General features: G+C 35.1%; 2 protein-coding genes across 5 annotated transcripts; both read right to left on the reverse strand.

Annotated features, from left to right (window-relative positions):
- Nucleotides 1–41: 41 nt before the first annotated feature.
- LOC136346507 (uncharacterized) lies at nucleotides 42–8,023 on the reverse strand. Of its 2 annotated transcripts, XM_066295702.1 has the most exons (7): nucleotides 7,838–8,023; nucleotides 4,531–4,847; nucleotides 2,530–3,138; nucleotides 2,179–2,474; nucleotides 1,694–1,905; nucleotides 1,380–1,631; nucleotides 42–1,324 (listed from the first exon to the last, which is right to left on the reverse strand). In XM_066295702.1, exons 2-7 carry the CDS (start codon nucleotides 4,682–4,684, stop codon nucleotides 1,159–1,161), a joined length of 1,689 nt encoding a protein of 562 aa, XP_066151799.1. In that variant the 5' UTR covers nucleotides 4,685–4,847; nucleotides 7,838–8,023; the 3' UTR covers nucleotides 42–1,158. The 2 variants fall into 2 exon arrangements, with proteins under 2 accessions (XP_066151799.1, XP_066151800.1); XM_066295703.1 differs by lacking the exon at nucleotides 7,838–8,023 and having other exon boundaries at nucleotides 4,531–5,076.
- A 1,850-nt stretch (nucleotides 8,024–9,873) lies between these two features.
- Nucleotides 9,874–16,288, reverse strand: LOC136346510 (sodium-independent sulfate anion transporter-like). 3 transcript variants are annotated; one of them, XM_066295706.1, is made up of 10 exons: nucleotides 16,147–16,288; nucleotides 14,365–14,559; nucleotides 14,113–14,304; nucleotides 12,099–12,319; nucleotides 11,717–12,044; nucleotides 11,504–11,665; nucleotides 11,312–11,452; nucleotides 11,112–11,257; nucleotides 10,890–11,057; nucleotides 9,874–10,839 (listed from the first exon to the last, which is right to left on the reverse strand). In XM_066295706.1, the coding sequence occupies exons 2-10, from the start codon at nucleotides 14,423–14,425 to the stop codon at nucleotides 10,564–10,566; spliced, it is 1,695 nt and encodes a 564-aa protein (XP_066151803.1). In that variant the 5' UTR covers nucleotides 14,426–14,559; nucleotides 16,147–16,288; the 3' UTR covers nucleotides 9,874–10,563. The 3 variants fall into 3 exon arrangements, with proteins under 3 accessions (XP_066151803.1, XP_066151802.1, XP_066151804.1); XM_066295705.1 differs by lacking the exon at nucleotides 16,147–16,288 and adding an exon at nucleotides 15,970–16,140; XM_066295707.1 differs by lacking the exon at nucleotides 16,147–16,288 and adding an exon at nucleotides 16,023–16,064.
- Between the last annotated feature and the right edge of the window lie 6,330 nt (nucleotides 16,289–22,618).

The following is a 22,618-nucleotide window of genomic DNA, read 5'->3' on the forward strand; positions in this document are numbered from 1 at the left end:
ATATTTCAATACTGCTACCAGATAAATTATAAGACAAAATATTACTTTAAATAGTTTATTCAGCGTCATAGATAAATATCTAAATCCAACCTTACAAGTAGTAATATAATTCTTCTGCTATATTCTATGGGTATCCAAATATACAACTAATTTCTAAACTCAATACTTTCCCCGATAAAAATCTACACTTAAAGACTATTTGGACGGAAGTTGATACATAAAGGCCTCATTTATTAAGGCCGAAAAATTACTTTTAGGCCTTCTACTCATCAACGCTGTGCCGGCTAAATTATCGGATGTGCGATGATGAATTTGGGCCTTAAATTAGTAAAAAAGTGCACTTTCAATAGGCAACAAATGTCAGTTGTTTTTTAGAAGTAAAATACTTTAATGCAAATTTTATAAAATAAATTCTCACGATTGATAGATGTATAAGTTGAGGACGGAAATGTTTCTTTGAGCGAAGCAAACTGAGCAAATTTTATTGCCAAACTTTGATATATTTTTTTCGTTACGTTTGAGCACAATCAACATTTTTTTTTTGAGCGATAATTGAGCAAACCAAGATACAATATGAACAGTAATAAGACATCTTTTTGCCCGAATAAATTTAACAGTGATTCAAGTAAATAAATTTCTCTTAATGTATGATTACGATACTACAATATCTAAACGACAACCCTATGATAACAAATTATACATTTAATTTATTAAGACACACAACTAGAAGAGTCACACTGTGTGTTGTAAAGGCGAAGGCACAAAAACACTCTGTGTTTATAGAATTATGACTAGACGGTTAAAGTTTGTATGAACAACGATTTATGTCATTCAAAGTGTTTTATTTTCAAATCTTGTTACTAAGACAACTTTGCTTCAGAGCAAGGAAAAATCACCATTAACGAAATATAGATAAAAATGGCAACGTTTAAAAATTTGTTGTTTCAACCTAATTATGCTTGACATGTTATTAATCATTATACAAGCAGTCAAAGTGGACCATTTGCCAAACTTTGAGATTTTAGATTTCTATTTATAAAATAACTTGATTTGGACCTAATAAGACACTCCTGCAATTCATTTACTTTCACTTCTACGGCAATCCCCTATTTAAAATATTTTTCAACTCAAAAGGCTTCCCAAAAAAGTTTCCAACTTCTAAAGGGAATCCAGAATCGAATCCAGCATTTCCAATTGGCACTCATCCCAACCGTTACTCGCTAACAGTAATCCAGTTAGTTCCTCCTCGCCCACTATGGGCGGAGCCACTGGTTCGGTAATAGGGGGCGCTTGAGGCATCGAAGGAGGGATGACAACTTGACATCTGTTAATTATTTTTATGTTGTAAAGCATTGTTACTACAGAAGAATGTCACGTACCCTTCCTTTGAATCCAACATATTTATTTCTTCTTCGGACACAATTTTTTCCTCGCTTAAAATTTCGTCCAATTCTCTTTTCATTTTCTTCAATTTATATAGGTATTTAAGTGAACCATTTTGAGAAGGTTTCTTGAATTTCAAACTGGCTCTGGCAGCCTCTTCCACGTTTTCTATCTCAGTCGCTCCACATATGGAAATATTAGACAATATATTGTGTTTTCTTTCTGCAGGGGTTGAATTGGGACGATATCTAAATCGAAGTATAAAGTCAATTTTATTCAATAACGTTGGATCTCAATTTTTCATATATACCTTTTTACTTTTTTATGTGTTTTGGCCGGTTTGACTGGCTGCCCTCCGTTTTTGGGCGTGCGCACTGTAAGTGAAGATCGACGTTTCGATCTTCGAGACTCTTCGAGTCTTTCCAGGTCCAGTTTCCAAAAACCGCCTTTTCCGGGTTCGTCTTTAGAACGAGCTTGTTTCATGAAGCATTTGTTTAAGGACAGATTATGACGAATCGAATTCTGAAATTACAATTTTGGGTGCAAACATTTTGTATTTAAGGAAAAAGTATAAGTCTTAAATTGACGTGCAATTTCGAGCTAATAATTTTCATTGCCACCGGGTTTCTTTGGGAGGTAGCTCATACTAAGTTTTTTCTTTGTCAACTGAAATTCGAAATACATATATGTAGCATCGGACGACTTTTTGTTTTTACGAACAATAGTACTGACATTTTGCTCCAGCGAATTCAACGTTTTGGCATAAAACTATAATTTTTTTGACAATATTCTTACCTGCCAACTGGGATGTGCCTTCCTGTAGTACAAAAAATTCTCTCTGATCCAATGATAGATGGCGTTCAATGTCATACGATTTCCGTTCTTGCCCATTGCCATACAAATTAAAGTGGCATAGGAAAACGGCGGCTTTTTGTCACCATTTTTCTTATAGTATGTAATGTCAATGGTCAAATCTGCAGTTCGCGGCGGCCCGTTTTTCGTGTCCGCTGCGTGGCTCGATTCATTTATATGCGCACTACTGATCTTTGGTTTCGGAGTGGGTGAAACCGGCGGCGTAGGTAAGTTAGGAACTATTAATGCATAATTTAATTATTGAATTTATTTACTAATTTAATCAGTTCTTACCTGACATGATATTGGTATAATTCTGCAACCAGTTCAGACTTTTCAAGTCCGTCTCGTTCTGATCCAAGTCGCTTTCGCTTTTGGGACTCAGCATGGTGCTGGTGCCCTGAAGATGATCTCCACAAAACTTCTCTGAACTCGATGAATCATCCTTAATATCTAGGTAAGTGATTTGTGTATTTTCTTGAGGGTAATTAGCGGAACTATGAAATAAATTTGCTGCATTAAGCTGAGTGACGTCAATCGGGGGCGCCAATGAGCAGACATCTTTAATTTCAATAATACTGATATTTGAGGTTGGTTGAGCAACTGATGAATTCTGGTCAACCAAAGATATTTCCATTGCGTTATCGAAACATTGCCGTTCTATTACGAAATTCTCTGTCGAGTCCGAGTTTTGGGGATGTTCTTGGTAGATTTCGTAGTTTACGGTAGCGTAAGGTTGGTTTTGGTTCAGGTCCACGAAATTTGTATCTTGGGGTTGGTTTAGTTCGTCCACTTGGGTGGTTATGCTGTAATTGCCATTTTGCATGCTGATTACGGTGGTGGATTCAATTTCAATGCAGTTTTGAACATCCGGGAGGTACTCTGCAGGTTTAAGGGAGAAATCTGTGAACGACAGGAAACTTAGAAAAACTTATTTCGGTCCAATTTCGTTGGAGTTGGGACAAAATTAAACAATAGAGAAGAAATATTTTTATTTCCGCAGTTGTAGACGAAGTGTAATGTGCCAAAAACGCAAATTGCGAAAATTACGTAAGATACTCGTAAGATATGCAGATCATTGTTATATTGTTATACGCAACAAATAAATCCAATCAGCAACAATTCTGTAGTTAGTACAAATAGAATAAAAAAAGTCAAATATAAAAATGCATAAAAAAATACAAATAAAAAATACATAAAAATCTAAAGAATGCTGACAATTTTATCACAACAGGTTTTCAAAAAAATTCTGTATATATTTCCTGAAATTTAAATTCTCTATAACTGTGCTTCTATAAATATACAGCATAATTTAGAAGTATGAGATCAAACGTCTAGGAATTATTCAATGCACCAATAGAAGATATTTGAGTGTAAGAAACCATAACGGGATATGTCTCGCTAAGACGTTACGTCCTTATGATGCTTTAAGACAGGTAGGTGCAAAAATGTAATTTATCGAGTTTTAATACATTTCATTTTATTTCGTTTGTGAAAAAAATAGAACGACCGTAATTGTTTAAAACGTCATTTTAAAACTTGAATAGACCTATTTAATGACGTGCATGGTTTCTATGGACCTGGCTAAAAATTTTATGATAATTTTGAACGACTTAAAATGCCGCAGTATTTCCTGCAACCAGGTCTAGCTCTGTTTCTACTGGAGTTTCTTAAACCAGAGATTTGATATGACCATGATTTGATATGAATAAAAGAAATCCCAAGGTATTAGACCGGGTGACCTAGAGCACCACGGAACTGGACTACTTCTGCCGGTCCAATGTTGTCCGAACTGATGGTCCAAATACTGACGGCTTGAACAGAAAAGTGTGCAGACGCACCACCACGTTGCAGCCACATTTGCTGTCGAGCGTTCAATGGGACGTTTTCGAGAAGTTCTGGCTTGAAAATAAATAAAACAACTCGATAAAAGATATTTTTGTAAATAACTGTCTTAAAGCATCATAAGGACGTAGCGTCTTAGGGAGATATTTCCGGACGTGGGTTTTTATACTCAAATGTCTTCTATTGTTGCACTGAATAATCCCTAGATGTTTGGTCCCATAATTCTGAATGACCCTGTATTATGTACAATGTTGGCCCGTTCGAATAGATGTGTCCTAAGATGTTATACGTGTATTTACGTCTCAAAATTCACGAGAAATATTTTAAATCAGGCAATGTTGCTGAGTTTTATAAAATGAGAAATTGCTAGTGGGGAATGAACTTATTATGGAATATTCAAATTCGGTACCACCCTTTTCGTTGACAACCCTAAATATGTTTTTCACTAACCTTCAACAAAGAACTCCTTGTTCAGACTCTCCAATTGCCTAGTGGCCCTTTCGGTTTCCATGGGGCCTTCAAAATCCATTTCTTGAGGACAATTATTCTTGCAAAGACCTTTTTGGCAGTTTTCGCACCCGTCAGCGTGACAGGCGGGAGCCATTTTGCAGTCTACAGCACTTGTTTTTTCCTGTCAGTCTGCGACTTCCACAGACGGCTAGGATGAGCAATTTTTGAGCCGGTATTGCGTTTCAGACGATTTTGAGCCTTATGGCTTTTCGGATGGTTTTTCTGAGTTTCCGTGATGTTATCATGTTGAAACATACCTGAAAGGAAATTGATCTGTCAGTAAGTTACAGAATGACAGAGATTTGTGACATTATTTTGGGGGTTCTAGACTGATAAGTAAATTATCGAACGAAAAATTCCACGAACCGCATGACCAAACTGGAACGTTGATCTGGATAACAAGTGCCGTCGAACAACATGGCGATCGACCGCTGTGACGTCACGCCGGCTCGGAAAATTGACCCCTGGATCAATATTTTTCCCGTCGTGCATTAAGACGATCGTGTGGTGGTTGTTGGGATGAATCATGCACCCTTAAGTGTTTCTAAAGCCATTTTATGTCTTTTTGTTATTTTTTTTTAACGATTTGTCAAAGATCATTTGGAGAATAGAGAATAATATATTATGAAAAATTCTCTATGTAGATTTTAGCTTACTTAGGCGAAAACTTGAGCATTTCCATAATTTCAGGCATTAATTATTCATCGACATCTACTTGACGTGCGTCGAAACTACAGCTACGAAAAGGCAAATACGGATAATGACCACTCACATGTGCACTTTGAGTGTTTGACAGGAAAAAGGGGGTTGTCCTTGTTTTTCTTCGGGGGTGGCGTCTCATACGCTTCGTGGTAGTATGGGGATTTTTATTACAGGAAATTAAAAAAAAACTGACTCAAGTAATTTTCTCTTTCATGAAATGGTTAATCATAAGAAATAAAACAAAAAAATATTTTGTAAAAGTTATATCTGAAATAGGAAAATAATACCAAAAAATGCGCATTTCGTGACCTCTTAACATTCATTATGATGTAATAATATTATAATGTAAATAAAATAAAATAAAAATTATCCAATAAAATTTGAGGAACAACTAAATTTTTCACTGCTTTCACATGCTTCCTTTCTTTTTGAGAACCTCTCTAAAAATTTTTATTTTTCTTTTAGTACCAAAAGGAAAATTCACAGGAAAAAATATTTCATTCCAAGAAATGCGTGTGTTGATGGAGGTTCTATCAGTTTAAGAAATATTTTCCGATTTTTTTGGACATTGTCGAAAAGGACAAAAGGGGTTTTAACCTGATAACGGCGGGAACAGTCTAGAAAGTTTCGACCGAAAGGAGAAAAACTCATATTATTTGTTTTTCTTCATGGAAAAGTTTTATAATATGAGTTATCAGATCTGGTCTTGCACTATTATCAATTAATCTTTACTCCTCAGACATTGATACAGAAACCTCCAGGAAGTGAGATGACTTTTCCTGTGCTTTTGATGACTTTGTCATGATTCGATGGAGAAAAATTGAGAATTTGCGAAAAGAGTTGAAACACCAGGTGGCAAATTACTAAAGCATTAACAAAATGCTACAGCTCATTCATTAATATACAGAGCGTTTCCTAAGTACACGTAGTTATCCAGAAAGTGATTTTAACGCATAACACAAGGCTTTTTTTCTTTAACATGTATGGGCTAAATTTACTCCCTACCACGGAAAGTTTACTTAAACCTAAGGGGAAAAATTTATGTTTTAGTTATTTTTTTATTTCGAACACTATTAGATTTCGAGCAAAAAAACCAAAGGTGAAAAACTTTTAGAAATAAATAGACTTTCCATTGGATAGTTTTTTTTAATAAAAAAATAAAAAAGTGTGATTGTTTGGACGAAAAATGTCTTTGCGGTCATATTTTTAATTGTTTTTAGATTTTAGTTTTTTATTTAATAAAATACGGAAGAGAATCGTCCCTGAGTGGCAATACATCGTAGCTTGTTTAGCTTTCGTGGTACTTTTTCATTTTGAGAAAAAAATAAAACGTACATTTTTCCTCTAAGGTTTGAGTGAACATTGCAGGGTGGGGTGGATTTAAACCATACATGTATAGAAAAAAACGTCTTGTTTTTTGTCTTAAAATCACCCACTGGAATAAGTATATGTACTTAGGAAACACCCGTATAGTAATTTTTTTATATGTGCAATATTTGAAAACCAGAAACTAGAAAAGCCTTCCTTCAGTAATCAATACGCCATTGTTCTCTTATGAAAAGGCACTCAATAATTGCTTTAATGATTAAAAAATATCTTTGAAAAATAAAAAAACCATAGCCATAGCATGGAATCGAACTAATTCTTTTAAATAAAAAATAATTGTAACAATTCGAATTTTGAAGAATTTTTCACAATAAATATTTACAAACGGCTTTTCAAGGAAGACCTGTTAATTTTCCCAAATTCGTGATTAGAAAAAATTTGAGAAACAATAGAGAAATCGTTAGCGCAGCGCGGACATAGGTACTAATAAAAGAATTGCAAATATTTTCTCTTTGTAAACTTAGAAGCTAACTACGTCAATGAGAGGACATAGCTCTCATGGAAGAACTGGTCAAAGAATCGGAAAGCTAGAGGCGTAACATAACTAATCTAGTTCTATCAGACTGAGACATAATTGAGTTGAAAAAAGTAGTTTTCAGGAAAATTTCTCAGTAAAAGTTTCCAGACTTTGCTACCATTCCTTGCTGAAAATATTCTTAATAGTTATCTTTTTGATCAGAAAATACTTTTGAAATAATAGAAAAACCATTATCTATTAGCATCGAATCAATGATCAATCAAATGAATTTTTCCAAACACAAGTTAAAGAACTCTTAATGGTTACATTAAATATTATAAAACATATGTGAAACGATGGACAGGCTTATTATTCACTGTTTATTACTACTAATAAATACATTTACTAACAAATTTTGGTTTTGTATAAATTATTAAATTATTTAAAAAACAACCTGAATTTTCCCGCATTCTTCAGAAATTCTCATTGTTGTTTTAGGTGATGTTATGAACTTTTTTTCAATTTTAAGTGCATATTATGCGATTCTTCAAACGTTTATTGGTTCGAATACCAACTCCAATATTTTTTATTACTTTCTCTTATATCGATAGCCTGAATATTGCCAACCTATTACAACCTCATAAAATATTTCTTGTCCTATCGGAGCGCGATTTGCAACCACATTTAATAATCCCCACTTACCATAAATCTTGGCAGAATTCTATAATTCACCACACATTCACATCTAAAAGCAACAAAGTATTTTTACCCAGAAAGACTTTCCATTTACAACCAGTACGGGAAAATACGCAATGGAGTTAAATTGGAACGGTTACACGATGGACAGGTGCGCATTTGTCCCATGGGCGGTATCGACCATACACCCGACTCGCTACCACTTTACTGACGATGGAAATAACAAAACAACCACCATACGGGGTCGATTGGTACGAAGTGTCAGGTGGATCGAAGCCGCGAATGACGGAAACCTTTTATAATCGAATTAATGTGAAGAATATTAATATCTATATCTAGAAAATTGGGTTTCCATAGAATCAAATTGCGAAGAATTTTCTTTCGTGACGTAATGGGGTTATCTTAGAACTGATAAATTCCTTTGGTGTGTCCATAATGATAGGAAGGTTTAGGGTTGAGATTTATAAAGCAACTCTCCTGTGTCGAAATGATTCACTGATATCTCATTTGCAAAGGTCTTCCTACCGTCATTTTTAAGTCTACAGTTCTTATGGTGATTAAGTAAATAACTATAAGCTTTTTCCCCACGGATTTTGACAGACTGTCACACCAACGGGGATAATGACGGCGACTTCGAAGTTGAAGGTTATAATCAGGGTGAAATTACCTTTAAAATGAGGTATCACTCAACACCTCTTCTCAATAAAAATTTAGAAGGAAACTCGCCCCTGCGCGGGCGTTGAAGTTGAAGGGTTGAAAATACAATTAAAAATTGTCCCCCTCCAATAAAAAATCACCGGGTCCAAACGTTTTCGGATATTTTCATTTTAAATACTGAAAATTGAGGCGCAAAGTTTTCATTCGGCCACCCTGTATGTACTTTTACCTAGAGTTTTTTCAGGCGCAATTTTCAGTGTAATGCATTGTCATACCCGCGTGGTACTACGTCATAATGGTAATAATTATTTACCAAACACCTGCCTTTCACCCCCTTTGAAATTTAAAATTTTCTATGTTGCTCAACCCTCTGTGAAACTTTGCAGACCCCAGGTAAAGTAGCACGTGCAAGCTGCTTCCTCTTTATGCCTCACCGATTTACGTTATTTCTATTCAGTTTTTGGCTAGGGGTTGATGAACAATGTTTTCCAACATTGCAATGTTTATTTTGGACGAAACATTCTTATTGCGATGTTAACAGTACTCGGGTTTAACTCGAATTTTAGCCAAGAAGTAACAAACTAAACAAATTAAAAAAATAATTATTAAGAATAAAAAAGCCAATGTTAAGCCTTTAATGGAATTAATTGTATGAAAAATTGCCTTTAGCGACATCAGGCCACCCTCTGGATTATATTTGGTTCACAATTTTGGTGTCAGACATTCCGTCACACTATATGGAAATAGTACTTACTCGCCTTTTTTGCCTTTTGAAAAGTTTTTTCAATTAAGGTCTCCGAACGTATATGAATTAGGTCGACAAATCTAGCGTCACCAAGTAAAACAGATTAGACGCGAAAAAAATTACTTTTAAACCACATTAAGCATACATTAAGCATGCTTAATGTGTGCAGGTGTAGCATATTATATGTTACTGAATTTTTACTCAATTTAGGACCAAGCAACGCAGTTTCTCTGAACGATTCTCTTACTCCTCTTAGATCTCCAAAAAAAAAAAACACCATTTAAAAGCAAATGCGGCTATGAAATATGCCTAAAACTGTATATTAAAAAATATCTTAATTGTTTTTGTTCAGCACGTGCCCTGACAAACCTCCAGCCATGGTTGGTTGGACAAGCACCGTACCATGAGGGTACTTGCATGCGCCAAGAACCTTTTTACCACCAACCATATCTCCTCCAAACACCTGGTGGTGTTGATGACCCACAAACTGTGATAATTTATTATTAACTTTGAGATATATAATTTCGATATCCTTATAACAAAAGATTTTTATATAATAGCAAATACCATAATATTAGTGCAAATCTTCAAACTAACAGTGAACAGCCCGCATGTAGGTATGAAATAATTGCTACAAAGATATCTTAAAAAAGAAGTTTATTTGTTGCTCATAAGTACTCATACAGTTATCGCCAGTTGAAGTAAAAACATAGGGATTGCGTAAGTGAGAAAAAGATCGCAAAAGGTTTAACATGTGTCTGACAAAGACCAATAACGACGCAGGCGGAGTCAGCCTGGCCGAGGTGTTCACTTCGATGTTTAGATTAGTATGGATTTCGATACCTTACCGGCCATGGACATTTTTAAACTTTACAAAGCAAGAAACAACAATATTAATAAATTGCTAATAAACGATTAATTTATCGCTAGAACTTATGTTAGCAAAAATTCTGAAATAATGAGAGGTATGGTAAGGCTGGAGTGACTCCGCCCACCGGACTGGCCCGTCCGACCTACGTCTCCACCTCGATGTTTAAATTAGCGCTGATTTTGCTGATGCAGTGGCAATGAAAATTTTTAAATACAGAAAAGCAAAAAAGCAGCTATGTAAATAAATCTATAATAAACAATTAATGCATCAATAGAACTTATATTAGTAAAAACTCTAAAATCGTAAGAAATCTTATAACATTGGTCTGATTCCGCCTACGTCAGCCGATGGTCTGTCAACCCACTTGCACCATCCCTATTTTTGCACTTCAACTGGTGATACCTATATATTACCACTGTAGGTATAAATAACTTCTGATATCCATAACGATATCGAGGTTCATTCAACATCACACAGTGAACCTTTTCTAATATCTAATCTATTCTCCGAGAATCTTCTGTCGTTGTTCAATCTATTTATCAAAGGTTCCTCATCAGGAGCCTCAATGTCCCTTATCGTAAAGCTTCCTGACGTCACTTCTCCAGTACTTTTGCAAAGGTTTAAACTATCAACATCCAGAATGTGTTCCAAAGTTATTAGAACGTTTTTACTAACATTAAGGAATACAATTCCTACTTGTTTTTTGCTATATGTTTTCACCAATGATTCAAAACTCTGGAAAAAATAATTAGTTAAAATGGGACGTTTGTGAGAAGTCATAGTACTTTGGCAGCTGAATAATCAACTTTCAGAATGCCATAACAGTCCATGGCAATGGGCATGGTAGGGTGCTTTTTATTCTGCTTTTTAATGTACTCCGTGAGATAATTTGCTGCAGGATAAAATAGGCCCAGTTCAGGTTTCACATAGAGGTACTCTAAGCCCTTCTCTGTCTAAAATTATGATACATATTTATATACTCTGTTAGGAAGAAAATGAGAACTTACAGTTCTAGGTTCGATGAGTATTGCAGGCCTGGACCAGCGTCTCAGCAAAACCAAGGCGTTCAAAATGGCCCCAATCACGATGCTCTTTTCAACGCTTAGAAAAATCCCAAAAAGGAAGGTCAGAGTGGTGATAACGAAGTCAATTTCTGCAAATTTCTTCAGTATAGAACTGTGAGTATCTGTTTGATACGGGAACCTACTGCTGCATCTCCATAGGGTAAAGAAGATTTCGTAATCGATTAAACCACAAGCAGCCACAATTAGCACTGCTGCCAATGTAGATTTGGGGATGTAGAAGAAGTAAGGAGCCAGAAAGCTTAGAGCCAAAATAATGACTGTGCCTAAAATTCATTATCCTGAATTTAATATATTTCCTATGTTGTAAGACGTACCTGAATAAACTCCTTGCAAAGGAGTGCGCACCCCACTGCTACTAGCCACAGAGGATCGAGTAAAGGCCCCACAACTAGGCATAGCCCTAACGAACGACCCGAAAATATTGCACAGCCCTAAAGAGATCATTTCCTGGGAAGCATCCACCACGGTATCAGTGCCTAATTTCAACCCGTATAAACCAATTCAACAATCGTAAATAATAATCTTACTGTAAGCTTTGGCGATGGCTACATTAGCCAGAACTGCCACCACTGGTATTACAATTATCCCTGATCCAAGTTGACTAATCATTTCAGTAAAACCAACAAGATTGGTAGTGTTACCCACGTTGAAGCTGGAGTGCGTGGGTGGGAAGGCTATTTTAGGCATACCACTGGGTACTTTACCAGTGAGTTGAAATGGGGTGGAATCTTCGGTGTTGTACCAATAATAGGACACCACAGAAGATATCAGAACCACCAGGGCGTTTTTCGAAATGGAGAGGAACCACAGCAATCGTTTAACTTTAAGCGAAGTCACTTTGATTTTGGTTAATTGCTGCGTAGAATTCATTTTCCATTAAGAATTAGTGAAGAAAGAAATATTTATTACCTTGAGTATCAGCAGAAATGCCACACAAACAACTCCAAGCAATGCATCTGCAGTTTGGGTCTCCCTAATTTTGCTCAATGTCTCTTGTAAAGCTGGAAAAGTTGATTGATTCTTCACTTGAATCCCTAAAAATCCCTTTGCCTGCGAGACTATGATTATTATAGAAGTCGCAGACGTAAATCCGCTGGTAAGGCATGGGGAAATGAAGTCCACCAAGAAACCTGGAAATTATTCTTCAATATACAGGGTGTCCCTTTAACAGCCCCTTGGACTGCAACGAGTTTATTGGTGATTTCAGGGAAAAATCAATTATAGGAACGTATGTGAGGCCAATGAATGTACTTTTTGAAATTAGTGACAGCTCTATGTGGTGTCCTAAAAAAACGAGGCGTCATAAAATGTAATTTTTTTAAATGGGACTACCCATATTTTTTTATGTGATTGTGGCCTTTCTGGATCCCATGTTAATTCCTAGATTTTTTCCCTCGGGGATGCAGTGACTCGAAGCTATGACGTTTTAAAATAAATTTTAGATATTCGCAGTGATCCATAAAGAAATTAATATCACAGTTAGCTTAAATTAGATTCTGATACTTTTAAAATTGATTTTCATACAAGATCGCTCTAAAAGACATGAATACTTATTTAGCCAAAAACTCACAAGTTGTGCACAAGAGTAACTTTAATTATCACCTTTTCGACTATTTTTTTTTATTTTTCCAAAAAGGATGGTGTATTATTTATGGCGAAAAACGAAAAAAACATCTATTTTCCGCCTTTTTGGTATAAAATACTGTTACATTTACCTTAAATGTTGATGGAATTATCAATTAGTTCGGGAAATTTTGCATTCATGGCTAAGTGCTCGATCGTTAATCATGCGTTGCTATGGTTTCGAAGTTTTTTTGTTTCAAATTTTGACAGCTAATTGACCTCTTAACTAATTTCTCTTACGGCAATGCTTAGGTTTTTTACTATTGATAAAGTGATATCCAATTCATATTCTTTCAAAATCTTCTTGTTTCCACTTTTTTTCTCATAATTAACACTTTTCGTTTGTTCAAAACGCCCTTTTAAACCTCTGGGCTCCTTACATTAGGGTGTTTTCTATTAGGAAATCGTTGTGCCGAAATGCTAATAAACAATTCCAATCACATGAATCAATTACAAAAATCATACTAATAAATTCTTGTTAACTATACTTTCTTTTGGCGGCTAGTTTAAAAATAAAGATATTTTGAAGTAACTGAAAAACGCATATGAGCTGTCAAAACTTAAAACAAAAGAACATCGAAACCATGGTAACGCATGATAAACACTAAAACGTTTAGCTGTGAAAGTAGGGTTTTCGGGAATAATTAATATTTAAGATAAATAGACGATCGATATTTTAACACCAAATTTTAAGATACCATTTAAGATATCTATTACATACCAATTATTAAGATATTTTATACCAAAATGAGGAAAATTGAATTTTTCGCCCTACAACGTCATAAAAAACAAGCCACTCTATTTGGAAAACTAAAAAAAATTGAAGTCAAAAAAGTGAAAATTAAAAAAATATGTATTTTCGGCTAAATGAGTATTTCGGCATGCTAACGCGACCTTATATGAGAATCCACCTTATGATTATCAAAACCTAGCTTAAGCCAACTGCAATATTAATGTTTTTTTATGAGGCACCGTAAATACCTAAAAGTTCTTTTAAAACGTCCTAGGTTTGAGTCACTGCTTCGCGGGGTTAAAAAGTTCTAAGAATCCTTACAGAATCAAAAACAAATTCTATCACGTGAAAATAGCGCACGTAGTCCCACTTTAAAAAACGACACTTTATGGCGCCCCGCTTTTTTGGTATACCCTGTAGGGTAGTTCCTAATATTAAAATTTACCTCCGTTAGGCTCATACACACCCTAATAACTGATTTTTTTATGAAATCACAAATGAACTCACAGTAGCCCGAAGGGCTGTTAAACAAACCCCCTGTATTATCCTTTGTTTATAAAGTTTTACCAAGCTTGAAGAGCCCCATAGCCAGTTCCACGCATCCAGCCAAGAATGTTAGTAATATGACATACTCTATTGGTCGTCCAACCACATAAGAGGAAATTAATAAGGACATGAGGCTTGTAGGCCCTATGGATACTTCTTTGATAGTCCCCAGGAAGACGTAAGTAAATGAACCGATGAACGCAGTGTATAAGCCTGAAATTGAAATGATGGTATGCGAGGGTGGGGAGGTACGTCCATATTTGACAGGGTTACCATATTGAGGTTTAAGCCCTGCCAAGCCGGCGTAAGCCACTGATTGGGGGATCATAGTCATCCCCACAGTAATCCCCGCAATAACGTCGGCCACTATGGCCTCTTTGGTGTAGTGCGGAAGCCACTGGATAATTGGCAATTTTTTGCGAAGAAGTTTATTGAACTTTGAGCCATGTTTCTTTTGGTTCTCGGCCACTAAAATTAAATTTTATGAGAACCAAAAGTCCTATGCAAACTTTCAACATTATTCGCAGAATTGCAATAATCGCGGAAAAAAGACGGAGCTGGAGCACGTTATAAAACAATCCAGGACTTTTATCACTGATGACAATAACGTAATGTGTTTGCCAAGTGAAATGGATCCACTTCTCTCCTTTTTCGATTTAATTGTCAGATTTGGGCTGCTATTTGCCTTTGAAGCGGATCTTCAAGCAGATTGGGGAGATGTTTAACGAGGTGCTACGTTTCATCAAATATTTGCGTTATTAAAGTTAAGCTAAATGTCATTGATTTGTTTTAGTTATGGATTGATTTTGGGCTAGACATCGATATGAAAAATGGAAAAAAATTGATGAAAAAAATTCAGCGGTATCCATTCCCGCCATTTTGAACATAATGAACATCTACCACGAATAACATCAACTTTGATTAGAATTTAAAAAAAATAAAAAAACAGAGTAGACGGCAGGAAGGCCATACTGAACATTTGCTCTCTTGATCTGTTTAATAAAATAAATTAGTTTTCTTAGTATTTATATTTTTAAAATATTCTTTCCTAATTTAATTTCAATTTGAATTCTATTAATTCATTTGATTGCTCCTTATCACTCCTTGCGTAAAATTATCTGTCTTATCCTCGAGACATTCACGAAATCGGAATGCCGAATTTGAAAGTATTTCAGGAAAATTCACAAAAATTTAAACGAAGAAAAATCTCTAAATTTTCGTTTGTTTGAGAACTAAAAATAATGATTGTTTAAACCAGAACGGCTGAAGAGTGCTCTAAACTTAGACAAAGCAGACCCGCAGAAATACTAAAAATCAATTTATTCATTTGCATGTAGGTCACACTTAACACTCCGCATGGCCGAAGATATGCACATAAGCAGGTGCAGCGTTGAAAGGATGGAAAGAGCAGACTTCGAAGCCCTTTTGGGGAAACATTCACATTTCCTTAGCCAGGAATATCGAAAAGTAGAAAAGATTTATGCGAATGAACTTTAAAGTAAGGAAAGATAGTGAAAAGCCCGCGAGAGGAATGGAATTCAAGCGTAAACGGAAAGAGGATGCTGGACGAATCGGCGACACCTCCTGCTGCGAAGGTCTTCGGACTTAATGTATGTTCATCTACTTTGTGCACACAGGTGCCTGATGAAGCCAATGAGCAGAAACGCGGGTTGTCCAATATATTCTTTAAATTTCGACTCGTGGTAATCGTCGACTCTTTGCCTGACTTCCTATTCACTTTTTTCATATTTATGTTCGACCGTAGAAATTTTTCCTGTTATTAAAGTAAATATTCCTCAAAAAAAACCAACATTTACATCTACTGTCCAATTTTGCATATAATAACTATTGATCTGAAGAGTACATTCTATTACTTACTATCCATAAAATGCAACCGAAACTCCCTTTTAAAAATTCAATGGATAATTTACCCTTTTCCCTGGTTTAACACGACACTCTGACCTAATAATGCTGAGCTACTGTGCCGAAACTCGAAGGAGATATTTTAAATTCGACTACTTTTACAATGCCATAATTTAATCTTCTAATACTTACCCAGCTCAAATAAAACAAAGCATTAACGTAAATATAATATTCAACGAGAGCATAGGCAAACTTTTATCACATACCAGGTAAACGGCATGGGGTTTTTATCAATTGTTAGGAAATATCTCTATTTAATATTTACTGTTATTGTTGTTATTGCACCTAGGAGTAGATTGTTTATCGATAGTTTTGTTATTGTTTGTTGAACTTCTTGAAGACTATGAAAGTCAAAAACCGCGGAAAATAAAAGTTTTTTTTTTCGCTACTTTATTTATTTAACAAAAAATCAACAATAAACGACATATACTCTGTACAATCAGTAACCAAAATATCCGCTATTGAGTCTATGGCGAAAAATTATTTTACATCTAGTAAACTGAAAAAATGGTTATCACTATTCGTATGCAATATCTAGTATACCTACTTACCTACCCACTCTAAACCTGCGTCTCCTATGTGTAATTATAAATGAAAGATGACTAATATGGCCAATGTTGAGATAGAACAAAAATAGTCCATAACGCACTTAGTTAATTAATAAACATAAACTGTTTTAGATGAAAATAATACCCATGTTTCTCTACTCCATACACATACAGAAATTATTATAGAAATAAGCAAAACTTATGGGAATAATTACTTAAAACTCTCTTGAGAAGGAAAGTTAAGCTCTACACAGTGTGGTAACTTTAACTGGAATAAATTCGGTATCTACACGGCATTTGATTTTTAGCAAAATTGCTTAAACACGTCAATTTTGGTTTTACCCGATACACTTTTTGGGAGCATCCTAACGCCACAAGTGTAAACCCCTTGGCTAGAGCGACAGTTGCCCTTAAAAGTTTAAATGGAAAGGGGGTTCAAGTGATAGATCATTTTAAAGACCTTTTCAAGCCGACTTTATCTGGCATATTACTCTTCATCATAGAGCAAATTAATACTAAAAATAAATTTTTCCATATTTAAATGTTGTTGATTATTTGTATTTTTTTAAATTAAATATCTCTGAAATACTGCAATAATCTGAGAATTCCTTCAATACAAAATTTAGTTTATTTTTTTTTAATATAGAAAAGAAGTTTTTCGCGTAAGTTTTAAAATTCCGAATAAAGCCTTACTTAACTGAATTTCATAAAAGCGAAATTTCAATCATGAGCGGGTACGACGACAGGGCCCGAACACAAAATAAGATCGTTTTATTATTTCGACAAAAGTATCCTGATTTGTCACGCATTAATCAAGGGACTATAAGTAAAATAGGAAAAAATTCAGAGATCATGGTCACGTGAGAAATACCTCAAGGAACAGATAGTAAAAACCTGATGACGATACAAAAATTAACTCACTCTTGGCGTTAGAAGAAAACCCGATTATACGATCCAGGCAGATGGCTCGTGAAAATTTAATCAGTATTATATCCGTTTTGAAAATATTGCAAAATTCTTCATCAAATGCAAATGCATCAAGAATTGCTTGGGGATGCTGAAGATCGACGAACTGAATTTTGCGAAGGGATTATGAATGCTGTTCAGCAATTAGAAATACCTATGGAATGGATTTTGTTTACTGATAAAGCAACTTTTACATTAAATGGACATGTCAATACTGGTCTGCAGTGAATCCCCATTCGATAAGAGAAGACCACACGCAGTACCCTGCAAAAACAAATTTTCAGAAGGGTATCATAGAAAACCGAATGTTAGAACCAACATTTTCCAATGGAAATTCAAATGGCCAACGGTATTTAGAATTTCTTAAAAATGCGCTAGTTCCTGCATTAGCTAATTCATTTCTCAGTGAACTAAATCCAGACATGTCGGACGAACGGATTTGGTTACGAGATGATGGAGCACCACCATATTTTGTTCGGAATGTCCGCTTATACCTAGATGAAACTTTTCCAAATCGATGGATGGGAAGAAGAGGCTCAATAGAATGGCCACCGAGATCTCCCGAACTCACGCCTCTTGATTTCTTTTTATGGGGATGCCTGAAATCGAAGTTTTACGACACGAAACCACGTTATATCGACAAACTCAAAGAACGTATTAGATCAGAAATTAGGCAAATACTTTAGGAAACGTGAAAGATGAGTTCTATCGCGGTTTAGGGTTCTGCCTAGAAATCAACGATGAACATTTCACACAGTTGCTGAATTGAGGGAAACAATAATATGATTGTTTTAAACTTTGTTTATTTTTAGTATTATGCCCTATGGTGAAAAGTAATATGTTAGACGAAGTCAGTTTGAAAAGATCTTTAAAATGATGTATCACTTGAACCCCCTTTACATTTAAGCTGTTAAGGGTAACTGTCACCCTAGTTAAGTCGACATTTGCAGTGTCAGAATACTACCAAAAAGTGTCTCGGGTAAAATGAAATTTGACTTGTTTAAGCAACTTTGCTGAAAGTCAAATGCAACGTAGATAGCGAATTTGTTCCAGTAAAGTTACCACACTGTATATGTTCGGTCTATATGGAACAAAAGGAAATAGTCGCGCCAGCTGTACAATTCTATGCTAATTGATATGTTTTCATACTAAACTAAAAGGTAATTCTTAATCGTTACTTTAGTCAGGATTACACAGTTTCGGGAAATGAAAATAGCAATACTCTGTACAATTTATGAAGTCTCAATATTGTGTTATTTGTTACGTCTCTTTTCCTTATAAAATGTATTACCATTCTAAAAAAATATAAAAAAACGCTTCGTAATATACACGGTGTCCCTAAAACGACTATAAAAATTCCTAAACCAGAAATGAAGCGTTCTAAGCAAATTTAACCATATACAGTGAGTCAAAGCCAAACTCGCTCACCAAACGAAAATATACTGGCTGCTATGGAAAAGAAAACACCTCGAAAAAAATGGTTTTATTTCAATAATTTTTTGTATGAATGTTTCCATATGGAAACATAAAAAACTATATATCATTTTCAGCCATGTTTATCAATATATTTACGAGTTATCAGGAATTTTAGCTTTTTTCAACTATAAAAACTGAAATAAAATATCAACAATATGACTGCAAAATATCATTTATTGGTGCTCAGTGTGCATAGAAAGCGCCTTTAAATTAATCAAATATGTCTAGACACAGAATGCAGCGAAATTTTCACCAATTAAACGATTTTCAGAGAGGTCGAATGAGGTCTATGAGAGATTGGTCGGTCATTAAGGGAAATCGCCACTATATTGAACCGTAGGGTAAACGTTATAGTGAGATGTTGGCAGACATCGTTCCAAGAAGAGCAAACCGGCAGAAGGAGTAGTACTAGACGGTTCCGAAGAACTACAGAACGCCAAGATCACCGCTTTCGAATTATGGCCCTAAGAGATAGGTTCGTCTCGTCGAGGAAATTGGCTGATCACTAGTTTGCTAAGTATGAAAGGCCCATTGGGATTTGAATCATTTATTGCCCAGATGAGAAGTTTTGGACTGATTTTCTACCATTACCATCTTGTGTTACCCCTCATCTTAAATCATAGACGAAATCGACTGCAGTGGCGCAGAGAACGGATACATTGAGATGTGGAATGGGACAGTATCGTGGTTAATGATGAATCCAGATTCTGTTTGGGTATGCATGATGGTCGGGCAAGAGCAAGAAGAAAACGGGATCCTCAGGTTACAATGCAGAGGCTGTCCATCAGACTGTTAGAGGAATGGTCTGGTGTGCTATTGCATATGGTAGCGGGTCACGTTTACTTTTCATTAGAGGCAGCATGACAGCACAACAATATATCCAAGAAGTCCTGGAACTTCATCTCGTGCTTTATCTGGAGACTTTTGTTAATCCAATTTTCCAACAAGGCAATGCACGATCACATGTGTGGTTTGAGTGATTATGGACTTCTTTCAACAAAATGCAATCAATTTGTTACCTTGGCCACTTCGATCTCCAGACCTCTCACCGATTGAACATGTATGGAATATTGCAGGTAGAAGGTTGCATAATTTACCCCATCCCCCACAAGCCCTAGCGGCGCAATGTGATGCTGTCCAGTTAGCCTGGAATGAGATCCCTCAACAGGACACCAATCACCTCATTAGATCCATGCCTAGACGTGTACAGGAATGTATAAAACACCGAGGAGAATCGACAAATTATTATTTTTTTTTGGTTTTTAACAATTAAATTTGTTCAAATTTTTTATGAAGTGTTTGTTTTAGTGTGAGAAACATGGACACCAAAAGTTATTTAAATAAAATCTTTTTGATGGGGTGTGCTCTTTTCTAAATCACGAAGTATACAATTTTTTGAATGGACAAAGCGTATCAAATGATTTCGACCAAAATGAAAAGCAATGGTTTTAAGAGTATAAGGATTATGTGTTACAAAAAATAACAAAATATTAGAAAACATTTATTTGTTTAAAACGTGCAAACGAAAAACTAATAATTACTCAAAGTTTGTTGCATAAGCCAAACTCGTTCAGATAAAATATTTTTCAATATTTCAATCATTTTGTCATTTTTTAAAAAGTTTCTATTATTCGTCGAACGCAATTTGCGAAATTTTGATGGTCAAATAAATCAAAATTGGTCGGCAAAGGGGGCAAACATCTATTGATCAGAGAAAATGAATTATTAAATATTTTTAAGATGGAAAATCTCTACGAAAAATATCAGAAATCGTCTTAAGAAGTTATTCCATTATTAGAAGTCTAATGCAATGGTTCAAAAGGAGAAATGAAATAAAAACTAATGGAAAAAGGGCTCATAACAAAGCGTTTTCCGAAGCTGAAGAACGTTATATTGTGCGAGAAATAAAAAAGAGACCCATTTCTAAGTGCTCCCAAGTTTGCGGAAAAGGTTCGAGAACATTTGAAAAAAACCATGACGGCACAAACTATCCGGAATGCCCTACATAGAGCAGAGCTTAAAGGGCCAGAAACGAACTACTTATTAGTAAGCAGAATCAAAGAAAACGTTTGAAACTTGCATGGAAACATCGATATGAAGATTTCGAACTTTGGAAAAATGTTTTATTCATGGACGAAAGCAAGTATAAGACCTTCGGCTTCGATGGTAAAGTTTGCATATGGAGAGAAGCTAATAAAAAGTCGCAACTAAAAAATCTACGTCCCACAAAAAAACATGGAGGAGGAGCGGTTGTGGTGTGGGCGAGTTTGGCTTTTGCCACAAAATTTGAGTAGTTATTAGTTTCTCATTTATATGTTTTTAGATAAATGAATGTTTTCTATTAATTTGATCTTTTTTTGTAAAATACAATCCCTATACTCTTAAAACCATTGCTTTTCATTTTGGTCGAAATCATTTGGTATGCCTTGTCCATTCAAAAAATGTATTTTTGTTTGGTGAGTGAACACACCGAAATATTTTCATTTTATTGTCAATAATTTTATTTAAATCGCTATTAATACTATACCAAATAATGTAATTTATGAAAGATGTGTTCCGTTGAGAGTTGACGTAATTTTCATTATAAAAAGTGAAAATTTCTAACAAATAGCAAAATTAAAATAAAAGTAGGTGTAAATTCTGGATCACTTTAATACTCGACCACTGTATAAAATGCTTTTTTGTGCTCTGGAATTTCATTGGAATGTTGTTTTGATACATGCATATAAACTCGGGTGATGATAAAAAAATTATTGTAGTTAAATTTAAGTCATCGTGCTATTAATAGGTATAATAACCCGCAAAAGGAGTACCAGTTTGATACACGGTTACTTGTGATTTTCTATAATCAAATCTTACAGAGAAATTACTGAGTTACGTAACGTAAACAAGAGTACAGTGGCAGATATCATTAAACAAAAGGATCGTATCAAACCTATACGCCCAAAAGGGCTAACCAAATAAGTTGCATGAGCGTAATAAGAGACTTTCCGAAAAATAAAAAATAATCTAGCGTTGAGCACACCAAAATTAGCCGATAAACTCTTTGTAATAGACACTAGAAAGTAAGTCCATCCTCAAACTATACGTAGAGTATTGAAAGAAAATGGATAAAATGGAAGAGTTGTTAGGCAAAAACTATTTGTTAGTGACGTCAACCCAAGAAGAATGAATTATGCAAGAGAGTTTATTTTGAAGCATGATGGAATGATGTTATTTCCAGCGATGAAAGTAAATACATAATTTTTGGGTCCGATAGACGAAAAATGGTGTGGCGAAAGAAGAGTGAAGAATTTAAAATAAATAATATTAAAACTACTGTTTAACATAGAAATGGAAGCGTTTTTGGTTGGGGGTGTATTTTCACATTTGGAGCAGGTGAACTCGATTTTATAGATTCCGTAATTGATAAACATTTTTATTTGAATATTAAAAAAGATAATTTACGTCAATATGCCGAGAAAATGGAAATTTCTGATACTTTTAAATTTTACCAAGATAACGATCTTTAACAATAATCATACTTAGTGCAGGAGTATTTACTTTACAATTGCCTTAAAGTACTACAACCGCCACTCCAACTGCCGGACCTCAATCCCATCGAACACCTATGG

The sequence above is a fragment of the Euwallacea fornicatus genome, chromosome 23 (genome assembly GCF_040115645.1).
Source record: "Euwallacea fornicatus isolate EFF26 chromosome 23, ASM4011564v1, whole genome shotgun sequence".
Classification (NCBI taxonomy): domain Eukaryota; kingdom Metazoa; phylum Arthropoda; class Insecta; order Coleoptera; family Curculionidae; genus Euwallacea; species Euwallacea fornicatus.